General features: G+C 38.8%; 1 protein-coding gene across 5 annotated transcripts in view; it reads left to right on the top strand.

Moving 5' to 3' along the window:
* The window catches only part of ARID1B (AT-rich interaction domain 1B), a 436956-nt gene that overhangs the window by 289506 nt on the left and 125048 nt on the right, over window positions 1-22402 (top strand). For all 5 annotated transcript variants that reach the window (XM_032258730.1, XM_032258727.1, XM_032258728.1 and 2 more), the window contains one exon: window positions 19023-19266. In XM_032258730.1, the coding sequence (XP_032114621.1) occupies window positions 19023-19266 (244 nt within the window). The remainder of the gene's footprint in view (window positions 1-19022; window positions 19267-22402) is intronic.

Raw genomic sequence — 22402 nt, 5'->3', positions numbered from 1 at the left:
TGAAGACTTGATTTGTTTTCATTTTTACTCTCCCTATGCTTGTTATTCATGAGCACTTGTACCCCTATCCAAAGTCCTTCAAGTGGAAAATGCACAACCCTGGCTGGATTCACCAAGAACACATCCAAAGGCACCTCTAGCTGCTGCGCCTGACGAGTGTCACGCCCCGCGGTTCCCACATCCTCTCCTGGCCGGCTGAGTGGATTACACTTGAGAGCCTCTAACCCCAGGCCCCGCCCTCTGCCTGATCCTGCCTGCACCCCAGCCACAACTTTGGCCTGCCCCCTGCCCTTCAGCCTGGGTTCTCACTTTCTCTCCCTCTTTCTTTTCTTTTTTCTTTTTTTTTTTTTTTTTTTTTTTTTTTGATGACTACTCCCTTTCCTTCCTCTTCAGGACAAATAAGCGTAACCAGTAGAGGAAGTTACCGTCTTTTGTTGTTTTATTAGGAATTGACAATGATTCTAAAAGGTATTCCACTTTCAAGTCCAAATGGCTCAACCCATTCTCTACTGGAGTAGTTTGTTTAAACTAACAAAAAAATTATTATTTGCAAGTAGTTACATTTGTAGATATGAAAGGAAGGAAGTCGTGTTTAAGTTAAAAGAGTATTAAAGCAGCACTTTATTGTATCTGGGGAAATTCACCTCTCCAAGTCCCTATCTAACCTGTACAGAACGGTGCTGGCCAAAGTCATGGGGAATATAAGTTAAAACAAGTTCAAAGTAATGAAAACTTGAAGGAAAACCTGAGCGACAAATGAAAAATGCTTTCAACTGTGATACTTCTAAAGATAGTAAGGTTAAATTGGCTCTGATTTTTTTAAGCCGTAACTACTTTGGCTCTGGATATTGCTGGTTCTGTACCATAATCAGGATATATCATTCCATATGTGTGTGCCTGAGAATTTGTTAATATAAATGATGATGATATTGTGGTTTCTACTTTTATTTTAAATTCAAAACCATCTCTAATTAATGAAAGGTGGCTTTATGGTACAGTTACTCTCACATACATCAGGCACTGCTTGGGTTGACCCTTGACTTCATGGGCATGTTGGTCTTTGACCCAGAACTGGTAAATGAACCCTGCAGGGAAATCATTAGAGAATTGGAACAATTGTGGTAGTGGGATCAGGGGTCAAACCATTACCTACCCATAGGAACGTCCATTTACGTTGGATTTCTTGCTTTTCTGAGAGCAGGTCATATTTTCAGGGAGAATACTAAAGAAGAGTTTAGCACACATTAATGCTGACCTACCAGGATGAAATAAGACCATAAGGATTTGGAGATGGCTGGTTTATTTTCTCTAATGCCATGACAAATGGCTATGCTGTCATCGTGTAGAAGTCCATTTTTAATGTAAATATTGTGGAAGTGTAACATAAATACAGGGACATACGCAAATTTAAATGTACTTGATACATTTTCTCAAAGTGAACGCACTTGTGTAATCAGTACTCAGTTCAGAAACACCACCAGGACCCTAGAAGCCCTCTTGAGCCTCTTTTGAATCATTATCCATCCGTTCCCACCCCCACCACACTGAGTGAAAGTCAGTTAAATTTCCAGTTGCCGTTAGTCACTAATGGTAAGCCATTTTTTTTTTTTTAGTCTTGTATACAGAAAACAGTCTTCTTTCTTCACTTTAAAATGTGAAAGGGTTTGTGTGAAGAAAACACAAAACTTATTTAAGAAGTTTCTGTCAACATCAGTTTTTACTGTTTCAGATACCGGCTAAAAGAAATTTTAGATGATATGGATATCATGGCAGAGAGTATTCCTTCCTTTGCTTTCAAAATCAGTTACTCAAGAGTTATCCTTTAAAAATGACAGGCAGGAAGGAAAGGTATAGTTCAGTTCCTTTCAGTTTTGTTTTTACTATTCTTCTGTAATTACTTTTTTCTGAAGACTGCGTATAATCTCAGAATTTTAAATGGTCTCCTGACAAATATAAAATATAATGCACAATTAGTTTTAAAGTATCTTCCATTAAATGTATAAATATCTCCATGAAGAAAGTTTTAATTTTAATGACATTTTTGGGCCAAAACACTGTCTTGCTTGTACGATGATATTATAGCCTTTAACAGATAGCTTGTGTCTGAGTTCATGGTGGTCTTTTGTTCCAAAGAATAGGATCATTTAGTCCCTTTGTTAGGATACTGGGGGTAGTGTTTTGCCATTTTCTGTTCAGTAGAAGATCTGGGAGGTAATTATTGCAGTGGGAGAGACTTCATTTTCCATCAAAGCAAAAATAATGCTTGTTTTGCTAGGAGAGGAAGGAGATGCACTTGAATTATTAAATGATTTTAATTTCAGAAATACCGTGAACCTCCTGGAAAACACTGATAGAGTATAATTTTTTTAAATTTCTTTCTCTGGCTTTTTTTTCCTTTGGTGTGGAGTAGAAAGGAGAAAAACATGTATTAGAGGAGTGGACTTTAGGACTTTGAAAATGGCTTTGAAGACAGAGCTGGACTGAAATCATGGCCCAGCCACCTCACCCTCCAAATCTGTTTCCTTATGTATGAAATGCAGTTAGCTGTCCCTACTTACTGAGTGGGCTGTCAGGATTAAATGACATTTAAAAATGGCCTGGATAAAAAACTTTAAAAGTGCTATCATTTATTTTGTTTGCCAAGCAGATTCCAAGGCTTGCTCTTACATCAGCACAAACTAGCAGTATTTTTACTAGTTTATCAGTGAAGAAATTGAGGTCTCAGAGCTAAGTCAAGTGTTTAAGGCTGAATGGCTAGTAGCCAATGCTCCTAACCGCTAAGCTTTGCTCATTTGTCCTGGAAGTACAGGCCATCTACTGGTGCCAAGCAGGGTCACTCTGACAGCGCATCCAGTGTCAATTTCTTGAGAATGAATGGGGTTTGAAACTGCCTGGTGCACTCTGCTGGGGCAGAGCCTCTCTGCTCCCCTCATTCCTGAGAATGGGGTACAGTTTTCTTCCACAGAGGAACCATGCTTTTATGGGGCTGCATCTTGCCCACAGGGCCACCTTTTTTTGCTTCTCACAAAGGTTCCTCCTGCTCAAATGTGCATGTAGCATTTCCCATATCATTTAGCTTAGCAGTGATAGGTTAAGATTTTTAAAAATACGTATTATTTGCTGGATCTGCCTGATGCTTTGTCTGTTTTCCATGCGTTTTCCCCATGTGTTGTCATTGACCTATTTGTTTATTCATACAGAAAGTTATAATACGCACCTGTTCTGTGCATTGTGCAGTGCCTGTGTTTTTCTGTCTTTTGCGCTCTTTCCCCATTTTTGCCTTTTCCCTTTATCCTCCCTTTTCTTCTTGTCTGGATCCTGCCATACGTAATTGCAGGGTGCACATGGCCAGCATCTCCGTAGGTACAGTTAATTCCACAGTCAGCCCTTCTCAGGAATTTAAATTCAGCTTGTACCATACCCCATATGTTTAAGACCTAAAACAATCATAGATAAGAACTCAGAACTTTATAAAATAAACTATTTTTCACATCCAGTGGCACCAGGGATCCATTGTTAGTTGAGAACCATGCTAGATCACAGATGGTTTACTTCATGGACTATGATTTCACAAAACATTCTGCTTCACAATTTGGTTCTCTTATATTTCACTCTTGTGAATCCCATGGGGAATCAGCAGACAGAAAAAATAATCCGTGGCTTTATCAATTTGAGCAAAATTATTAGCACTCGTGATAAAATACATTTTACTTATTGCTCTTTAAATTCCCTGTGAACTTAATTATGAATTTTTTTTGTTGTATTAGAGGCGGGCCTCCTGCGCAGGTCGGGTAGGCACATTCTGAAGACATTCTCTTCTGCCTGTGTTGGTGGGAGGCAGTTGTCTTCAGCTGAATCTGATGGTGGACGCCTGGTTTATGTACCTGTGGACAGCAGCTGTTGGGGATCACCCACAAGGAGATACACTAAATATTAATATGTTTGCAAGTCCAAGCAGTTGGGGAACTAGAGAAAACATCCTGTGAGATGCACTGAAGGGTAAAAATTGGAAAATAAGACATCTATTTTAAGTCACCAAAGGATCTCTCAAAGTGTATTCTGCTCTTAGGCATACTGTGACATTTCTGCTGCATAGTTTTGCATTTTGCTCTTCCTTTTATCACTTACAAAGTCATATTTTTACTAAATGAAACAAGATTTTGAGATCGTCATGTGCTTACATAGTGTGAAATAACTGTTAGAGAATGCATTTAACTAGAGACACCCTCACACACGTGCGTACGCAGGTGCACACAAACACATCCTCTGCCCTCTTTGGATGAAGCTATCATCCGCGGTGATGTTGTTAATGAATGTATCTAGAAGCTGCATCCTAATGGATTTTGTGTTTGTAGAACCTGTGTGTAGTTTTAATATGAATAACTTGGCTTCTCTGGACCTCTGTTTCACATTTCAAAAACACAGAATAGGAGTAAATGTCTACTCTGGCCTTGTTTCAGTTCTGAAAATTCTGTGCAGTTCCTAACAACCAGTCAGTCATAAGTGTTTCTCTTCTGAGTGAAATTTAGCCTCTCGCCACATTTTCGTGTTTACCTTCTATTGCGTTTTTAACTGAAATACTGTGGTTTTTTTTTTTTTCTTTTTCTGTACTCAAGTGTGAGCCCCCTTAACATCTGCTAAACTGCTCTAAGAATTGATGATGCCTAGTTTGGCTAAGAATAGCAAGGTTAGCTGTCCCAAGTCTAAATATAACTCAGCTTATTTTTTATATATTATTCATGTCTTGAGTGTGTCAGGTATGGGAACCTGGCTTTTACTATTTATTGCTGTTGTCAAAATATTCAGTAGCAAGTTCCCAAGGACTGTTCGTGGCCTCTCATTGTCAACCAAGGGCTACCTGGTTATAAAGCCGTTAATCTAATAAAATTTAATGTGATGTGTGTAGCCTATTGCAAATTTAACACTACTAATTTCTTTTAGGTAGGCTACAGTTAATACAGTTATTTAGCTGCTTCAGAAATGTTCTCTGGCAAAACCCACTTTTCCACACCAATGTGAAGTGAGGCCTCTCAGGTTTTTGCCACTCTTGAACATTTAAATTCACTTTGCTTCAGCATTTATTCATGTTCCCTGTACCAGTAATGTTATGTTATTCAAGGGCAATCGTGTTTGAATGCTGAGAGTATAGACCAATTGCCAGTGCCTAAAGCAAACATGGAGCCTTTTTCCTGTGAAGAGTCAGTATCAGCTTGACACTAATGATGGTGAGTGGTAGGTAATGAGAGGTTGCAAGCTAGTGGAAAGGAATCCCGCAAACATACCTTTCTTTGTAACGTTACAGTTCAGCCTCTAGGACTGACTCGGTAACTACAGGAAGTGGTATTCCAGCGTCCTAGCCTTCACGAATAGCATTTCTCCTTGGAAATTGTAGTTGTTCTCTTAAAAAGCATGATGTAATTCATTATTCCTGATAGAGGATAGCAAGTAGGTCAGTTAGTAACTTATCTGTTTCTGCATACACATTATGCTTAAAGATATGTTGCTGTCTATACCTAAGAAAAAAGACTAGAAGGAAATGTGGCAAAATGTTACAGTTTACTTAGCTCTGAATAGTGGCACTACTGATATTTTTTTCTATTTTGTTTTCCAATGTGTTTTTTTTTTTTTTTTTTAGGAGTAATAAGTAAATTGTTCATTTTGTTTTTCTTTTTTTTTTTAAAGAAAGTCAATAAATATATTTTTCTTATTGCTAAAAAATGTATTCCTTAGGAGTACATGAAATCAAGTCTATCAGATCTTCTCACCTTTGAATAAAAATTTGTATTTGAATTCTTATAAGTTTTGATATTCTGAATTGCTAAATATCAACATCTCTTCTATTGCTAATATACTTACACCTCCTTTTCTGTTACTAGTTAAAAATCTTCAATAAAATAAAGTTAACACTGAATGCCACTTCATAATTACAGTAATGATCACACAGCTGTGCTTTGCCCAGTTTATAACATATGTCAGCATCAGTTTAGGAGCTCAGCATCATTTCCTGCCCAGCTATAATTCTTCAGACAATTCTTGGGGTCAGTGCTAAGGGTAGTCAGTCAGGCCAGGAGTTCAGGTACTCCAGTTCTGGGCCGTGCGGCAGTATGCAGGGCTCCTGGTCCTTCTGTGTTTATTTACTTGCTTACTTATTTTCTTACTTTTCAAGTATTTTACTTTGCTAGATTGGAAACAGTTTTCTTTACGAGTGTCTGAATTTTTGAGGAGGAACTCTTACACTTAAATGAACCTGTAAGAAGCCCATAGAAAAGCAAATGCCTGCAGCGCTAATAATGAGAACTGACAAGGCAATCCTGCTGGGTTTATTTATGACCTTCTGCCTTTGTTAGCTCTTGTGAGAAATTCCTTTCTAACCATAACAATATTGTTGGAGTTTGGCACTGTACAGAGAAATCCTGCGGAGCCCTGAGGCCCACAAACTGGCACTCGTGCAGCTCGGAGCAGATTGCTCTGCTCCTCGGCTTTACACTCTTTCCCTTCACTCTTCCTTTATTTAATTTCTAAGTAGCATTTACCAATCTTCATATGTGTATTTTTAAAGATGTTGCTTTTGTTCTCAGAGCCAAAATTCATTTTGTCCTTAGTACAATGTCTTATCTACTTAGCAGTGTTGAGAAGAATTCAGAAGAGGACAGGATACAGAAGGCAATAAGGGGCAGATGCATTCCACACAAGGGCACCTCGCCGAAGGTCCTACCACATTCTGCAGGCTGTTGGACTGCCGTGGTGCTCCTAAACAATCTAACGCGGTGACCCATCCTAAGAGCAAAAAGTGAGCTCAGTAGGACAAATGGACCTCAGGTTATAGTTGTAGGATACTCTTTCCACTCTATTTCATTAATTTAAGACTTCTGCAATTTCCAAATGAAACAGGAACTTCAAAAGCATCAGTTCACAAAGAATTGTCTTAAAATTTGTAATTTTCTTTGAAAGTTAAAAAAAAAATAAGGATTTAACTCTTAGAACAAGATCATTGACAAGATTGTTGAGGGGCTGTTTAGGGTACAGATGCTACCCATACCTGAAGCAGTGTTATTCATTGTTTTCTGATAATTGGTCCTAGTCCACAAAGTTGCCAACAGTGATAGAATAACAATTTCTTTTAAAGTCTGTTTAAAGTATTGATAGACATGTGATTTCTGTTCTGAGAATCTAAAGGTTCAAGATGCCAGCTTCTGTGACCCATTTAGCTACAAGTTCCCATGTCTGAATTTGTCTTTTGGGGAAGGTTGGGTTGTTAGACTGGGGCTGGTATATCCAAAGGCCATACTGTTAAAATCCATTGTTAGACTTTTGCTTTTTTCTACTTACCCAAAATCTGATTTTGCAGAAGTGTTCCTCAGCCATCTTAATCAGGTATTTACAGACTTGCTAAGTGGGGACCATAAAGAAAATGTTATTAAAACTATTAGCTTATCGAATGTGCCAACTATGCATATGAGCAGAAGCTTTTCCTTTGTCTAACTTGATCTTGTCGTTTCCTTATTGTATATGTCTTCATTAAGTTTTAACATCTATCCTGAAAATACTAATGTGATTTCATGCTACTGCTATTCATCTGTTTCCCGTCTTTTAAATAGGATTTGTTGTTCACCGTAGAGTGGGCGTAAGTTAATATTGTCCTCATTAAGTTGTGCTGTGGCTATGTGTTAACATCTCCAGGGTCCCCTTTTGTTTTATTTCTTTTATAAAAAAAGCTTCAGCATTTATACAGTTGGTACATTCTTAAGTACAAAGGAGGAAGTAAAAATTCTCCCAGATCTGATTACCCCAAATAACTACTGTTTATATTTTATTCAGCAGTGGCCTATACCTGTTAGGCATTTAAAAAGGCACATACATACAAGTATATTTTGCATATATAAATAAGCCTGCATGCTCATATCATCTTTATGATGTTTCTTTTCTGCTGTTACTTGATTTTCACTCAGTCTTTTCAACAAAATTATATTGTTTATATTAATATAACATACATTTTTAATAATTTCTATTTACTTTGAAATCGCTCACTACTAACCTGAGATTTAGATGATTTCTAACTTATTAGTGTTACAATGTTCGGTTTTCTTATTTCCTGTTTTAAATTATCTTCATACTATATGATATTATAAAATAAAAATAAAAATGGCTAACATATATTAAACGGATTCTTTATTAACTCATTTAGTTCTTTCAGCCTCTTTGAGACAGAGATCCATTTTACAGGTGAAGAAACTGAGGCTTAGAGATGTTAAATCACTTGCCCAATGTCACATCACTGGGAAGTACTACAGCAAAGATTTGACCCAAGGCTTTACAGCTGGGCTGGTTACCTTCTGCAGCCAGTGCAGTCTTTGGTTTGCAGAGTTTATATTCTTCAAAGAAGTGCCAAAGGCCATTTGCTTAGTATAATATTGATTGTTAATATAACTCTCTCCCTAACACATAATTATCTGATAAATATTTGGTAAAGAATGGGATGCATTTATGCCACCACTGTTTACTTACCCCTTTTTTTTTTATTTTTTTTTCCTGAGACACAGTCTCACTCTGTTGCCCAGGCCGGAGTGGAGTGCAGTGGCACAACCCTGGCTCACTGCAACCTCCACCTCCTGGGTTCAAGCAATTCTTCTGTCTCAGCCTCCTGAGTAGCTGGGATTGCAGGCATCCACCACCACCCCCGGCTAATTTTGTATTTTTTTACTAAAGACGGGGGTGTCTCCATGTTGGCCAGGCTGGTCTCGAACTCCCAACCTTAGATGATCTGCCCACCTTGGCCTCCCAAAGTGCTGGGATTACAGATGTGAGCCACCACGCCCGGCCGAAGTCCCATGTCTTATGTTATGCTGTCTTTGAGACTCTTTATAGTGGAGTGAACTGATCATCAGAGGAGGGGTCTGGGAGCATGCTCCAAGGAACAGGGTAATTATGTGCAGAGGTGCAGTGTAGTAACATCATGGCTCTGGTGGGGAGGTAGTATGCTTGAGTGGGAAACACACTGGTGTCAAGTGCTTGTTCATGTCCTTATTGATATTATTTTCTTTATCATCATTATTATTGCTATTGGAATTTTCTTTCTGAAACCACGAATAGGTTTATGACCACCTCCTTTTGAGTAGTTTTTGAAGTAGCATGTCACAAAGTAGTTATATGCTCTTGGGAAAAATTATTATGTAAAATTGCATTTAAGTGCTAGCACTTGAGGTGTTAAGTGACCAGCTGCCCCTGTACAAAAACGAAAAACAACTCATTTTGGAAACCTCTTAGTGAGTCTGAATCATAACAGAAAATAAGAAAAACGCATGGTTTGAAGTTTGACTTTTGGGGGAGTACTGCATGTGTTGAATTTGATTTTAAAATACAAAAATAGTCTTCATAAAACATTTCCATCTGTAATCTAGTTAAGCTAATCATGTAAAAAGTTTCTGAATTCTCTACTTTTTTAAAGCACTCAGAAGTCTTAAAAATGGTTTTAATGAAAACATACAAATTTTCTGCTAAGATACTTGCATAACTTCGTATATGTTTATATGAAAATGTAAATGTTTATTCTCCCAAAATGTTTATTCTTGTGTGGTTTTTACGTATATCCACAATTTGTTTGATATTCTTTCTCTAGGAGGTGGAGCTTAATTCCCCTCCCGTGAGTGTGGCCTGGACTTAGTGACTCCCTTCATGGGTAGAGTATGGACAGGGAGAAATAGTACTGAACAGTGGAGAAGCCTGGCAGACAGCACCTGAACCAAGTGACCAAGGCCAGCGTCACGTGGGGAGTCATGCTGACGTCGCCACGTTGACCTGGTGCATCCCGGTATGGTACGCTGTGAAGGACACTTCACTTCGTGGCGTTCTCCCCAGAATCTGTCATCTCAGTCTCGTCATGAGAAGACACCAAGACGGGCAAATGGGGAACATTCTACAAAACACCTGACAGGTAGCCTTCAAACATGTCAAGGAAAGACTGGGAAATGGTCACAGAATGGCAAGACGAAGGAGACAGGGCAAGTCACTGTGACATGGATGTGGGCTGGGGCCTGGAACAGAAGTACATAAGTGGCAAAGCTGGAAAAACACGAATAAAGTCTGTAGTTAACAGTGTTGTACTAGTGTTAATTTTGCACTTGGGATAAATGTGCCGTGTTATGTGAAATGTTGCTGTTAAGGAAACTGGATGAAGGATGTGAAGGAACTCTCAGAAATGTCTTTGCTGGTTTTGTGTAAATCTGAAGTCATTTTAGAATTGAAAGTTAAAAAGTTCAGTGAAGGATGAAGAACAAATACATTTCTTCATATGGTTCACATGAATGGGTAGAATATCAAAATAACCAAGTTTAGTAATGTTCTGCAAGTCAAACTTCCCTTTATTTCGTTGTAGGGTCCATATAATTTGTGAGTTGTATGTTTTTCTCTTAGTTATTTTTCCCCCCTCAAGAGATGAGGTCTTTTTGCCCGGGGCAACATGTTGCCCAGGCTGGAATGTACAGGCTCTCACAGGTACAGTAGTGCCCTACAGCCTTGAACTCCTGGGCTCAAGCCATCCTCCTGCCTTATTTTTTTTAAGTTGCTAATTTATTTATGGGTTCCCATAGGTCTTAATGTTTATAAGGATTTCATTGCTATGCTGCTGAAGAAAGAAATGTCTCCAGAAGGTTCATGTCTTTTGTTGTTTTATTTTTAGAGATTCTGTGTGCTAAGCATTGCACTTCTAAGATAAACAGTGAAGTTGTTATGTGTTTTTTTACCGTGAGAGATGCAAATGGCGGTGTTGATGGCTTTTCTGTCCTGAAGATTTATTGTAAACTTTCAGTTATAACAACAGGAATCTGTAGACAAAGTCTAAATCTTATATATTTACAGGTCTTGTTAGTTTGTCAATTTACTTTCAAGGCACATGGGTCATTAATATTTATAGGTTGATACCTGGCAATGATGTTTGTAAAGCACCAACCTATAAACCCATCTCTCTCTTCCTCAGTGTTACTAGGAATTTTTCCCCTTTATAACTAAATACCCTGAGAGTCATCACCAGCAGTTTTGGAGTAGAATTTAGAATTAAGAGACTATAATCTTTAAAGCTATATGTTATGCATAGTTTTTAGATACTGTTACATTGTTTTAAGGTTAAGGTATATGTCTTCCAACTCATGTTTTCCATTGACTCTTACATGGACCTGAGATGAGTCAGATAGCTATGTGGATTCTTAAAATTACTGCAATCTAGAATACATGTTGCTATTTAACCCAGACTCAAGTTACTTTGGCACTTTTTGTTGTCATTGTGTTACTTGTTTAATTCTTTTTTTTTTTTTTTTTTTTTTTTTGAGATGGAGTCTCACTCTGTTCAGGCTGGAGTGTAGTGGCGCAATCTCCGCTCACTGCAACCTCTGCTTCCTGGGTTCAGGCAACTCTCCTGTCTCAGCCTCCCGAGTAGCTGGGACTCAGGCGCGCACCTCCATGCCCAGCTAATTTTTGTATTTTTAGTAGAGACGGGGTTTCACCATGTTGGCCAGGATAGTCTCGATCTCCTGACCTTGTGATCTGCCCACCTTGGCCTCCCAAAGTGCTGGGATTACAGGTGTGAGCCACCGTGCATGGCCTTTATTTAATTCTATGTAATGCAAAAAATACACAGATTTTTTAAAAAGCACTTTACAGATTTATTCTTAAATAGCACCTGCAATTTTAATTGTGTTGAAAGTGTTCTTAGTCTTTTCATTGGCACTCTATTGCACATTTTTCCTCTTCGAATAATATTAAAATTCACTATCTGGACCCCCGTGGTCCCCTAGTTCCTAGAAATGTAGGCCCATGTTGCTTGGCATAGGCGTGTGAGACCATGCCCAGCCTGCCTCTCCCAGGCTCTGGAGCCTCACCCTATCTCCTGTGCAGTCCGGAGTGCCTCCTGTTCCTCAGTGAGCATGCGCTGCCCTCGCTCTTCCTACCCTTTCTGCCTTTGTGGATTGTCCCCTCTGCTTCCTGTCTCTCTCCCTGCTGAGTGGCCCTTCCCACCACCCGTCCTAGAGTGCCCTTTACTCCTGGTCTGGGCTGCAGTCCTGGACATTGACCCATCAATCTGTATTCTTAGCACTTTCAACACCCCTCCGTCATAGAATTTTCTGCATTTTATGGTCATTTGTGTATCTCTCTTCATTGAGACTCCATGATAGAAGGAGACTCAAGTGTACAAGTCCACATATGAATATAAAATGTTATCCACACGGAAAGACTGCCTTCTCCCTCATTCTCCACCTCGTCACCCTTCAGCACCAACGACAAAACTTAGATAGGGCTTGCTTAAGGGTGACTCTAGGCACAAAAATACCTTTCCCCACGTTATTCAGTATCTCACTTTGTTATACAGCTTTAATGTCATCAGTACACTCTTAATTTGTATTCAAAACATCATCATTCCTGGAATAATAAAGGGCCAGCAGTTATGCACACGAGTCTTTTTAGTGTTTTTGCACTGACATGGGGCTTGACTTGTGGGCAGAAAGGGTCTTAAGTACGTTGGACTTAAGTATGGTAAAATCAGATAAAAAGCATTTTAACTGTAGGGACAATGAACTGCCGCTAAGAAGACGCTGTTATTTTCTCACTTAAGAAAACATGCATAATATCTGGGGCGCTCAGAAGGCCCTTGGTCCGGGGTGGTATTACTTGTTGCTGAAATCAGCATTCTGAGGCCATTATCATGAGCATTTCTGAGGCTGGTCCTGGGAGTCTAACCAAGAAGGGAAACGTTATTTCCAGATGAAGGTAAATCCCAGATTCTATATACCCAAAACAAATTTATGAGTACATTTTTGTGCCAAATTATTTTTGAGTTCAAGACTGCCCATACTGTGTTGAGAGGCCTATTTGCTGTTCTGTCTATTCTGCATAACTCCTTGAGACTGTTAATAGTGGAAGGGTGGAGAATCTCTTCAAAAGAGTTTGAAAACTGAGACTATTTTAGGAACCCCTTGAGGCTTGTGCAGTGGGGAAAAAAGTCCCTTTTCTGATGCATATTTCATGCTTGTATTGTTTACATCTTCTAAGTTTAGAATGGCAGCATGTTTCATATCAGGAGTTTTAACCCAAGGACCTTTGAGAACAGCTTTTATTTTAGATGCTGATTTTTAAATACCAAAGAAGACGTAACTATTACAATGATATTTATCTAAAATGATATGCATAACTCCGAATTTTGCTTTTGTAAAGTGAATCTTTAGCTGATTATCCTACAAATGTCCCCTTAAAATGAGAGTTACCCATAATGGAATTTTTGCCTGAGAAATAACACAAATGTATCAATTGAAAGTCATTTCACCCAAAATTAGTTCTTGGCCACCTCTCTTAAAGTGAATTTTGGCTCATTAATTTTTCTTGTGTTATCTCTGGCTTTTATATGGTTTTTTGGAGCTTGTGACTATTTTTAACTTAACATCAACCTTTTTTTCCAGCTGACCTCATACATCTTAAGGGTGTGTATTGTCTATATTGTCACATAATGAGAAAATAAATACGTATTTGGACAAGTTTAAATAAAAAGTGACACATGTATAACTTGGAAAGAGGATGCTCTTAAGGCCTAACAATTAGTGCTTGGGAGGATTTTTTTCCAGGGATTCCGTTTTTCTGGTGCCTTTGCTGTATTTTTTTAATGTGTTTTAAGGTAGGAAGTCTGAGCTTTTAACTCATTTGCTGTCTAGACAAACGAAAGCAGCAGGGACTTTGGCAGGAATCTTGACGTACAGTATTACAACACAGGTTAATGGGAGAAGAAGCCTTTAAACATCATGGAAATTAAACAGCCACTGTGAGATGTTTCCTTTTGTGTGTATGTGTCTGTCAGATTATTGCCTCAATTCTCATATCAATTTCAAGGTGTATTCATATCACATGTCCAAAAATGAGAGTTCCAAAATAAGGGCAGAAGGTGTGAAGTAATTTTACAGGGTGTTTCTAAAGAACCCAGAATCTAATGACACTGGATACAGAGGGCTGATAATCCATTGCTAAGTTTTAATAGCTAAGACAATAGTTTTCAGTAGAGCATTTACAGTAAATGTTTAGAAATATTTGCATGTGCTGGATTACTTTCTATAGTGTTTGCAGCTGTATTTTTCTGTAGTGCTGATAAATTGAGTGAGATTTACCAATTAGCAGTTAGCTCCATCCTGTCTTTCTCACTGCACTTGGCACAAGCAGTCACTACTCTTAAGAAGGTAAGGGTCTAGTTGAAGAGGGAAAAAGAAAAAGTGTACTCGTTTATTTCATTTTAATATTCTAAAAAGGAAAAGAGACGCTATTTCTGCTTTTTAAGATAATTAAGAGACTTTTTTTGAAGACCACTGAACTGGCGTTTTAACCTGTGCTTTAAACCCATGGGAAGTCACAGTGAGAAATCATTAACTGTATCCTATTAAAATCCTCAAACAAGAGACCTGAACTGGTCTCATTGATTGAAATATCTTCTCTATTTCTGATTCAATGTTTATCCTCATGCTCTCCTGGGGTACTTCTGAGCAAGAGATGCCCAAATGTGTGCAGTGCTTGGCAGCTTTCTATCAGCAGCTGATCTAATACCACCAGCTAATTGTATTGAGAACCATAGCTTAGAGTATTTTGAAGTTCCTTTGCTTTTTAAAAAACCCACTTATTTAATTAAGCAAGGGAGTAAAATTTTCTGACTTATTCCCAGTTCTTTGAGAAAGTAAAACTACCAGTATTGACTGAATTTATCCTTTGGTAAGCTAACTTCTGCTACACTGAACACCATCAAAACCAAAGATGTCTTTTGATATGTAGTGAGTCATAATGTAGTCATGTAAAATATTTTTAGGGAGGATCATACACAATGTGTAGGCATGAGAGAGTCTTTATACTTAATGTCTATTTCATTTATCTTCATATCTTTAAAAATCCTTCCCATGCATCTTCTTTGTGGGATGTCCCATCTTCATTCCTTCTGACGCTGCCCTCCCCGAGCCTGCCCCAGCATAGAGAAACCGAACATATTTGTGCTGTGTGTTAATTTGTGACTGTTTCTCTTGTCAGAGTCTGAGAAGATTGTTACTGCTTTGGGTGGCATTTCATTGTAAGCACAGTAAAATCTCTTGCACTTGTCACTGGGGTTAGAACGAAAATTTTACATGGGCAGAGAGACCGGGGAAGGATGATGGTTACAGAGGGAGAGCCATTGCAGGGAGTTGTCATTTGAATTAAGCTTTAAAGTTAAACAGCTTCGTGGTTTTGGTTTTGAAGGCAAGGATTTTTAAAAATTAATCATGGATAGTAGGAGTTAAGTTATTTTTGGTGTGCCAGAAAGTATTCAGTATTCTGAGTGATGTCAGGTGCCGAAAACCCAACTTAATAGCAAGATTTCACCAGATCACATTATGATAGCAAAATAGTGATTTTACTATCCATGAGAGCCCATGAAGCCATTGCCTTACCAGTCACCCCATCAAAAAAGGAGGACTGATTTAAGGAATGCCACGGGGCAGGGGGACTCTAGCCCCTTAAAAGAGACTGCCTGCAATTACCTTACCTGCCAGCTTTCCAGCAAGATAAATGGAAGCACTGTAGCTTGAAGGTGCCTTGGTTAGAATGAGATGCAGTAAGGCCTCTGTTCTTTACAGGCATCATAGATCTGATAGTACTTATAAAAGAAGAATAGAGTTGGTGCCCTGCCGACTAAATTGCCCTCTAGAGGAGTATTAGTTACAGAGCTTCTTTGTTAACTAGGCTGAATACTTAAACCACTGTTGAACTTCTTTTATTAGCATGTTTTAAGATAGCTCTACATACAGATACCCTAACTATCTGCAGGGCGGGAATATGTCGGTATAATTTACATATAAAAGTTGCGTGAGCGTGTAATGGTAATATAATTATATCTTTTTATTACTCTTCTGTTACACTGAGGTCTAGTCAGCACTGAAATTCTGATGACACGTGAACACGAAGAATGCCACCGTTTTTATATTTTTCTCTTGATACTCCCTTGATCAGCTTGTTGAATAACAGAAATGTTTTTGATGCCTTTGCAGCTTGCGTGAAGCTCTCTTAACACCCATCCGCGTCACTTTTTCAACCATAATATGGAATTTTAAGGGAGAACCGGGATGGAACTTGTAGGTTGTGCGGAGAATTACAAGAACTTCAAAGTAACATTTCGGTTTTTATGATGAGAGATTTGCATAAAATTACTTAACTACGATAGATGATTTTTCAAAAATTAAATCTGATTTGTCCTTCCTATGTTTTAACTTCATATGTAGTGTGGGATTTTATATCTAGTTATCTACCAGATTTTTTTTCCTTTAAAGAAACATGGAAAGCAGATTTCCTGGCAGCTGGCTGTTGTCTGACCTCCACTTGTTTCTTAGTCATCAGCGTTTGGTGGGTACTGTCAGAGCCCGGATATGGAGGCCATCACCCATCCCGGGTTTGCATGATCCCTTCAGAAAGAGTAAGATTATATGTAGTGGTCACTCGGTGTTTTTCAGGGGGATGTAGTAATGGAGTAAGTTCCTGTTCCTGTTAAAGCTTGTACCAATCATGGTGTATGGTGAAGTTATTGTGCAGTTCAGCTGAGACCTGTCTTCATTCCTGTTTTCCTCCAAGGAACAGGCAAAGGCAGTAGAGATGGTGTGAGTACACGTGGTTCTTTAAATCAGGGGCCAGCAAACTTTTTCCCTTAAGGGCCAGAGAGTAAATATTTTCTACTTTGCAGACCTCATGGTCTCTGTCAAGGCACCTATCGCTGTGCCCAGTAGTCAAGTTAAATAGAAACTTTCACCGGCTGAATATGTACAAAATCATGCATCTCATGTGCTCTGAACTTTTTTGCTAATCATAAGGATTAGCGTAAATATTTATATATCTTTGAATTTAAAAGTTGGATTGAATTTACTTAATTTTATTTTGGATTTTTTTCTGAGACAGGGGTCTCACTGTGTCACCTAGGCTGGAATGCAGTGTCTGCTCACAAGTACACTTGAAGCTCACTGTAGCCTTGAACTGGGCTCAAATAACCCTCCTGCCTCATCCTCCCAAGTAGCTGGGACTACAGGCTGCGCCACCACACCAGGCTTCTGTTTTGGAGATTTGGTGAACTTTTTCTGGGGGTGCTATTTTTAGTCTGTTCTGTTCCTGTTATGTTATTTCTTGTAAGCACAGTCATTGGTCATTGAAGATTTTGTGGAATGAAGACGTTTTCTATTTTACTTAGAAAGATGTTATTTTTCTTAGCAGAAGACATTTTGTTTTTCCAAAGAATTTCTCTTTTTGATTAGGTTCTATCAGCTATGCTTTAGATTTTTTTTTTTAAGAGAAGTTAATTATATGCTATAACAGATGATCAGTAGATAAACTAAACTATCCAGGGCACTAGGATCCTAATCCTGAGTTTGCTTTGTGACATTTCAGGGTACCCTGAAGAGCTGTAACTGACTCTGCTTGCCCTTGCTTTTTTTCATACTTTCTGGTCTAGGTTTATTCTTAGAATCTTAGCATCTTCCTCTACCAGATTCTAAAGCCCTAGTCTCAGAATTCCCAGTTGTAAGCAGTGAGGTAAAATTAAACATTAATAAAATTTAGAAGGGGAGGAGATCTATGAGGATTGAAGATGCCTTGTAACCAGATATTTCTGATTCCATTCTGTAGCATGCAGTCTTCAGTAATAAGGACAGGTATCTTTTATGCTGTAACTCAGCCTTGAGAGCTCATTCGGCACCTCACTCAGTTGGTGATCTGGGAGTCCAGGCGTTGCGGTGGGGATGCACTGAGCACCTGCTGATGGGGGCCTCCGTGGGAGCCATGGCGGGGGCACACCAGTGATGCAGGCTGAAGCGAAGCCTCTGTCTGAGTCCCCTTCTACTGAGGGAGCAGAAGACCATTTCTTCCTCTTTCTGTCTCATCATCCCCTTTTCCTCTTTAGCACCTGCAGTCTGTTCTCAGTAAAGTAACCTTCAACAGTAACTTGCACTCTCTGAGCTTCCATTTTTTTTGTATCTGTATCCATTGGGGATCTTAATCACTGCCTCAGAGAGTACGGTGATAAAATATAGATGGCATGGACAGCGTAAATTTTGGCATTAAAAAGTAAGGTATAACATTAGGACTCATTTATGCCAACATAACTTCAAAGAGATTTATTTTCCCAATATCATATATAAATACACACATTACTGTTTTCTTTTAATGACACTTTATAGTTACTTAAGATGTAAGAATTTATCGGCTGGGCACGGTGCCTCCCAACTGTAATCCCAGCACTCTGGGAGGCTGAGGCAGGCAGATCGCCTGAGGTCAGGAGTTTGAGACCAGCCTGGCCAACGTGGTGAAACCCCGTCTCTCTTAAAAATACAAAAATTAGCTGGGCATGGTGGCAAGCGCCTGTAATTCCACCTACCCAAGAGTCTAGGCAGGAGAATCACTTGAACCTGGAAGGCAGAGGTTGCAGTGAGCTGAGATTACACCACTTCACTCCAGCCGGGGCGACAAGAATGAGACTTCATCTCAAAAAAAAAAAAAAATTATCATCACGAAGTTTGGTCAAAATTGTGACTGCTATTACATTAGCATATCGTAGTTTGAAATTCAAGTAGTCCACCAATGTCAAATTCTCAATAAAAGGACTCAAAGCCTATAGTTTTTTTACTTTATGAAGTGATCATTGAAGAATCAGGCATTCCATTCCTGTGGTAAGTCACCAGGAAGAGTGCTGTCTTTTGTGGCACTTTGAACAGGTCTAATGGACTCAGCGCTGACAGCTGAAGGACAAACTGTATGAGGACAGTTTCATCAAGGAGTACAACCTTACTCATTTTTTAGGAGAGAGGCAAGATCTTATTGGTTCAACTTACAACCTCATTAAAATCTTCCAATAAAAAGTGGCCATGCTTTGAATTTTGGGTGTTACCCAGAAAACCTTCATCTCTGAAGGGGACATCATTATGATTTCCAAGTCGCCTTTTGATGAGATATTCATATCCAAACATGTCACTCTATAAATACATCTTTTCCTTTCTTAGGATCTGTCTGGCTCCATTGATGACCTCCCCACGGGAACAGAAGCAACTTTGAGCTCAGCAGTCAGCGCATCCGGGTCCACGAGCAGCCAAGGGGATCAGAGCAACCCGGCGCAGTCACCTTTCTCCCCACATGCATCTCCTCATCTCTCCAGCATCCCGGGGGGCCCGTCTCCCTCTCCTGTCGGCTCTCCTGTAGGAAGCAACCAGTCTCGATCTGGCCCAATCTCTCCTGCAAGTATCCCAGGTATTTACTTTCCTAATAATTATCATTTTGCTCTGTGATAAAGACAGATCTCACGTTCATCAACAGCACCTCACATTTCATTACCTTACTATTTAAAAACCTAGTGACCACCTATTAAGAGTTTAACTGAATTCTCACCAAGGCATACAAGAGTCCCAGTTCCTAAAGATACTCAACAGGTAAATATAACTTCCCTTTTCAGAAAATGACCAATTACTTCATTTTCAATTTGTATATTTACCTTAACTTGTGCCAGAAGCAGGATATTATGTATCCTCTTAGCGTGTGTTTTGTAATGATTCTGTTACATCAGATTTTCTGTTGATGAGTGCCACGGAAGTGAGATCGTGGATGAGGATTGGCCTTACGTTTGTGTGTTTTTATTTGATACTTGCCACAGCATTTATTTTCTAGAACATTTCTACGGTCTGTACTTACCAGTGTCTGATCACATGCAGACAGTGGTTACTTCCAGCGCATGTTGAGGCATTCTTACTGATACAAACTCATGCCTTCTGTTTGATACAGGGCGTCCATGTGCTGGTTAACTCCGTGTTCAGTTATTTCAGTTACGCATCCTGTCTCTCCTCTGCTTTCTTTTTATGTTCTTGAGGCTATTTATTTATTTGGTTGTTTGTCAGTTACTTCATCCTCATCCAGATTTCTTATATCAGACTTCATCCATTCAAGTCTACTACGCAGCTAGCTTTCCTTTATCACCAAACCAGATCATTTATTGTATCCTTCCAAAATCATGGGTGTTCGTTTCAGTGCTTTTTAACATTTTACCTCTTACATTATAAAAAAAAAAAAAAAATAGCGTACTGTGGAATGTTTAGAATGTTACACACACCTGTCTCTAAATAAAAGAACATATATAGCACACTAATTATAAAACATAGCTATCAAATGAATATTCATGAACTCACCATCCGGTTTAAGAATTGTAGTATCTACCTGTACATTCAGTGCTGTTGTATCTACCTGTTTATTCCTTCCTGATCTCAAGCTCTATACCTCTCCCTTGCTTCAAATATCCTTTGAACCTTTTTTAAAAAATTGTTCTTTTGGTTTTTTGGTTTTTGGGAGTTTTTTTGTAAGAATTTTATTACAAACATTCATAGAGTATTTATTTGTTAGTTTTATTTAGTTTTTAGCTTTATAGAAATGTATTATATTTGGAATGACTATAATTTATCATCCAAGTTGAGACACTTTTGTGCATGCAAAGGGCTGCTATTAACAGTTACAGTAGGACAGAAGCATAAACCAGAAGGTCTTGGGCAGATCAGATAATGTGATCACCCCACTCATAGTGTATGCTACAATTTGGTTTTGTAAACTAAACGTTATGTTTCTAAGATTCATCTGTAATTTGACATAGGTGTACACTCAGTGCATTTTGATTAAGGCATTTTGATGTTACCTTTCTTTCAAAAATATTTGTCCTCATAGTGGTTATGATAAAACCTGGACTTATCTGCTGCTTTCGACTTTTTAAAGCTGTGAATTCTCTATAGTCCAGAATTTTTAAGACAGTTTTTGATGTTGAGATGGTTTGTAAGGTGTCACCTACCTAAATGTTGTAAAGTTATATGTAAAACTGCATTATTCAAAGAGCTCACTCTTTCATTCTAAATTGAGTCAGAAGGGCTTTTTGTAAAAACCCAAATGAAAACTTTCTTGATGTATAAAGATATGATCAATTTAAATTTTAAGTTCCTGATGAGTAGTTAACTATCTGAAGATTGTCATACATGTCTGTCATTTCAAATGGGGATTTCTAAACTTGTATTTTCATTGTTTTGATTTTGATGCGATAAAGAACATAAAACTGAACAGAAGAGCTAATTTGGGCATGTGATCGTGGGTATGGTATCATATTAAATTATATAGTATTTTACAGAGAAGGTGGCTCAGCAAATTTAACTGGCCTCAGAGTCTGTGATTTAGTTGGTTTGCACAGGGTAAAAGCTGGTAAGTGGGCTATACACCATCACAAAGGATGCCCATCCTTTTTTTATTTTTTAATTTAGTTTAATTTTTATACTTTAAGTTCTGGGATACATGTGCAAAACATGCAGGTTTGTTACACAGGTACACATGTGCTATGGTGGTTTGCTGCATCCATCCCCCTGTCATCTGCGTTAGTATTTCTCCTAATGCTATCCCTCCCCTACCCCTCCCACTCCCTGCTATCCCTCCCCTAGCTCCCCACCACCCCCAACAGGCCCAGGTGTGTGATGTTCCCTTCCCTGTGTCCATGTGTTCTCATTGTTCAACACCCACTTAGGAGTGAGAACATGAGGTGTTTGGTTTTCTGTGTTTGTGTCAGTTTGCTGAGAATGATGGTTTCCAGCTTCATCCATGTCCCTGCACAGGATATGAACTCATCCTTTTTTATGGCTGCATAGTATTCCACGGTATATATGTGCCATATTTTCTTTATCCAGCCTATCATTGATGAAGGATGGTCATTCTTCACAGTAACTGCAGATGTGTGCAGGCAGAGAGAACAAGGACCTTACTACCATTTCTGCCTGCTAATTCCTTTTTTCATAGAAAACTTTCCACTTTCTTGGATATGTCATTTAAAGTGTACAGTTTGTTTTTTAAACTTGTGTCAGAAACGCTAACCGCCATATTGCTTCACTGTTCTTTTACAAGTCAGCCCCTCTGTAGCCAACATCTATATGATGCTTGGTAAAGCTAGTCAATGACATTTAGTACCGGGAAGAAATTAGGCAGCAAAAGCTCCACCTTTTTTTGGTGGCATATTCTTCAAGTAAATTCTTAGCTGTCTTTGCTAAGTGTGAAGCTACGTGGGATCAGATTATATAAATATGACAAGTAGAACATTTCTTAGTGTATTCTCCATGGAGTCGCCTCTTAGAAAATCTGATAAGCAATTTGGGCATTCGCCTTTCTCCCAAGTGGAATTACAAACATTTGAACTGAATGGACTTTCATAATTGTCTGATACTAGCCACATAACCTTGAAGAAGCTTCTAAGCCTTTCTGTGCCTCAGTTTCTGCATCTGTATAGATGATAACCCCACCTCATAGGGGAAATGCAGAGATGAAACGTGTCACTGCACATGAGATACATGGTGAACACCCAGTGCTTGCTGATTCT

Source organism: Sapajus apella, unplaced genomic scaffold (assembly GCF_009761245.1).
Source record: "Sapajus apella isolate SASKATOON/1434 unplaced genomic scaffold, GSC_monkey_1.0 scaffold105, whole genome shotgun sequence".
Lineage (NCBI taxonomy): Eukaryota > Metazoa > Chordata > Mammalia > Primates > Cebidae > Sapajus > Sapajus apella.
The sequence above is the reverse complement of the archived record's forward strand: the minus strand, read 5'-3'. Positions and strand labels throughout refer to the sequence as shown.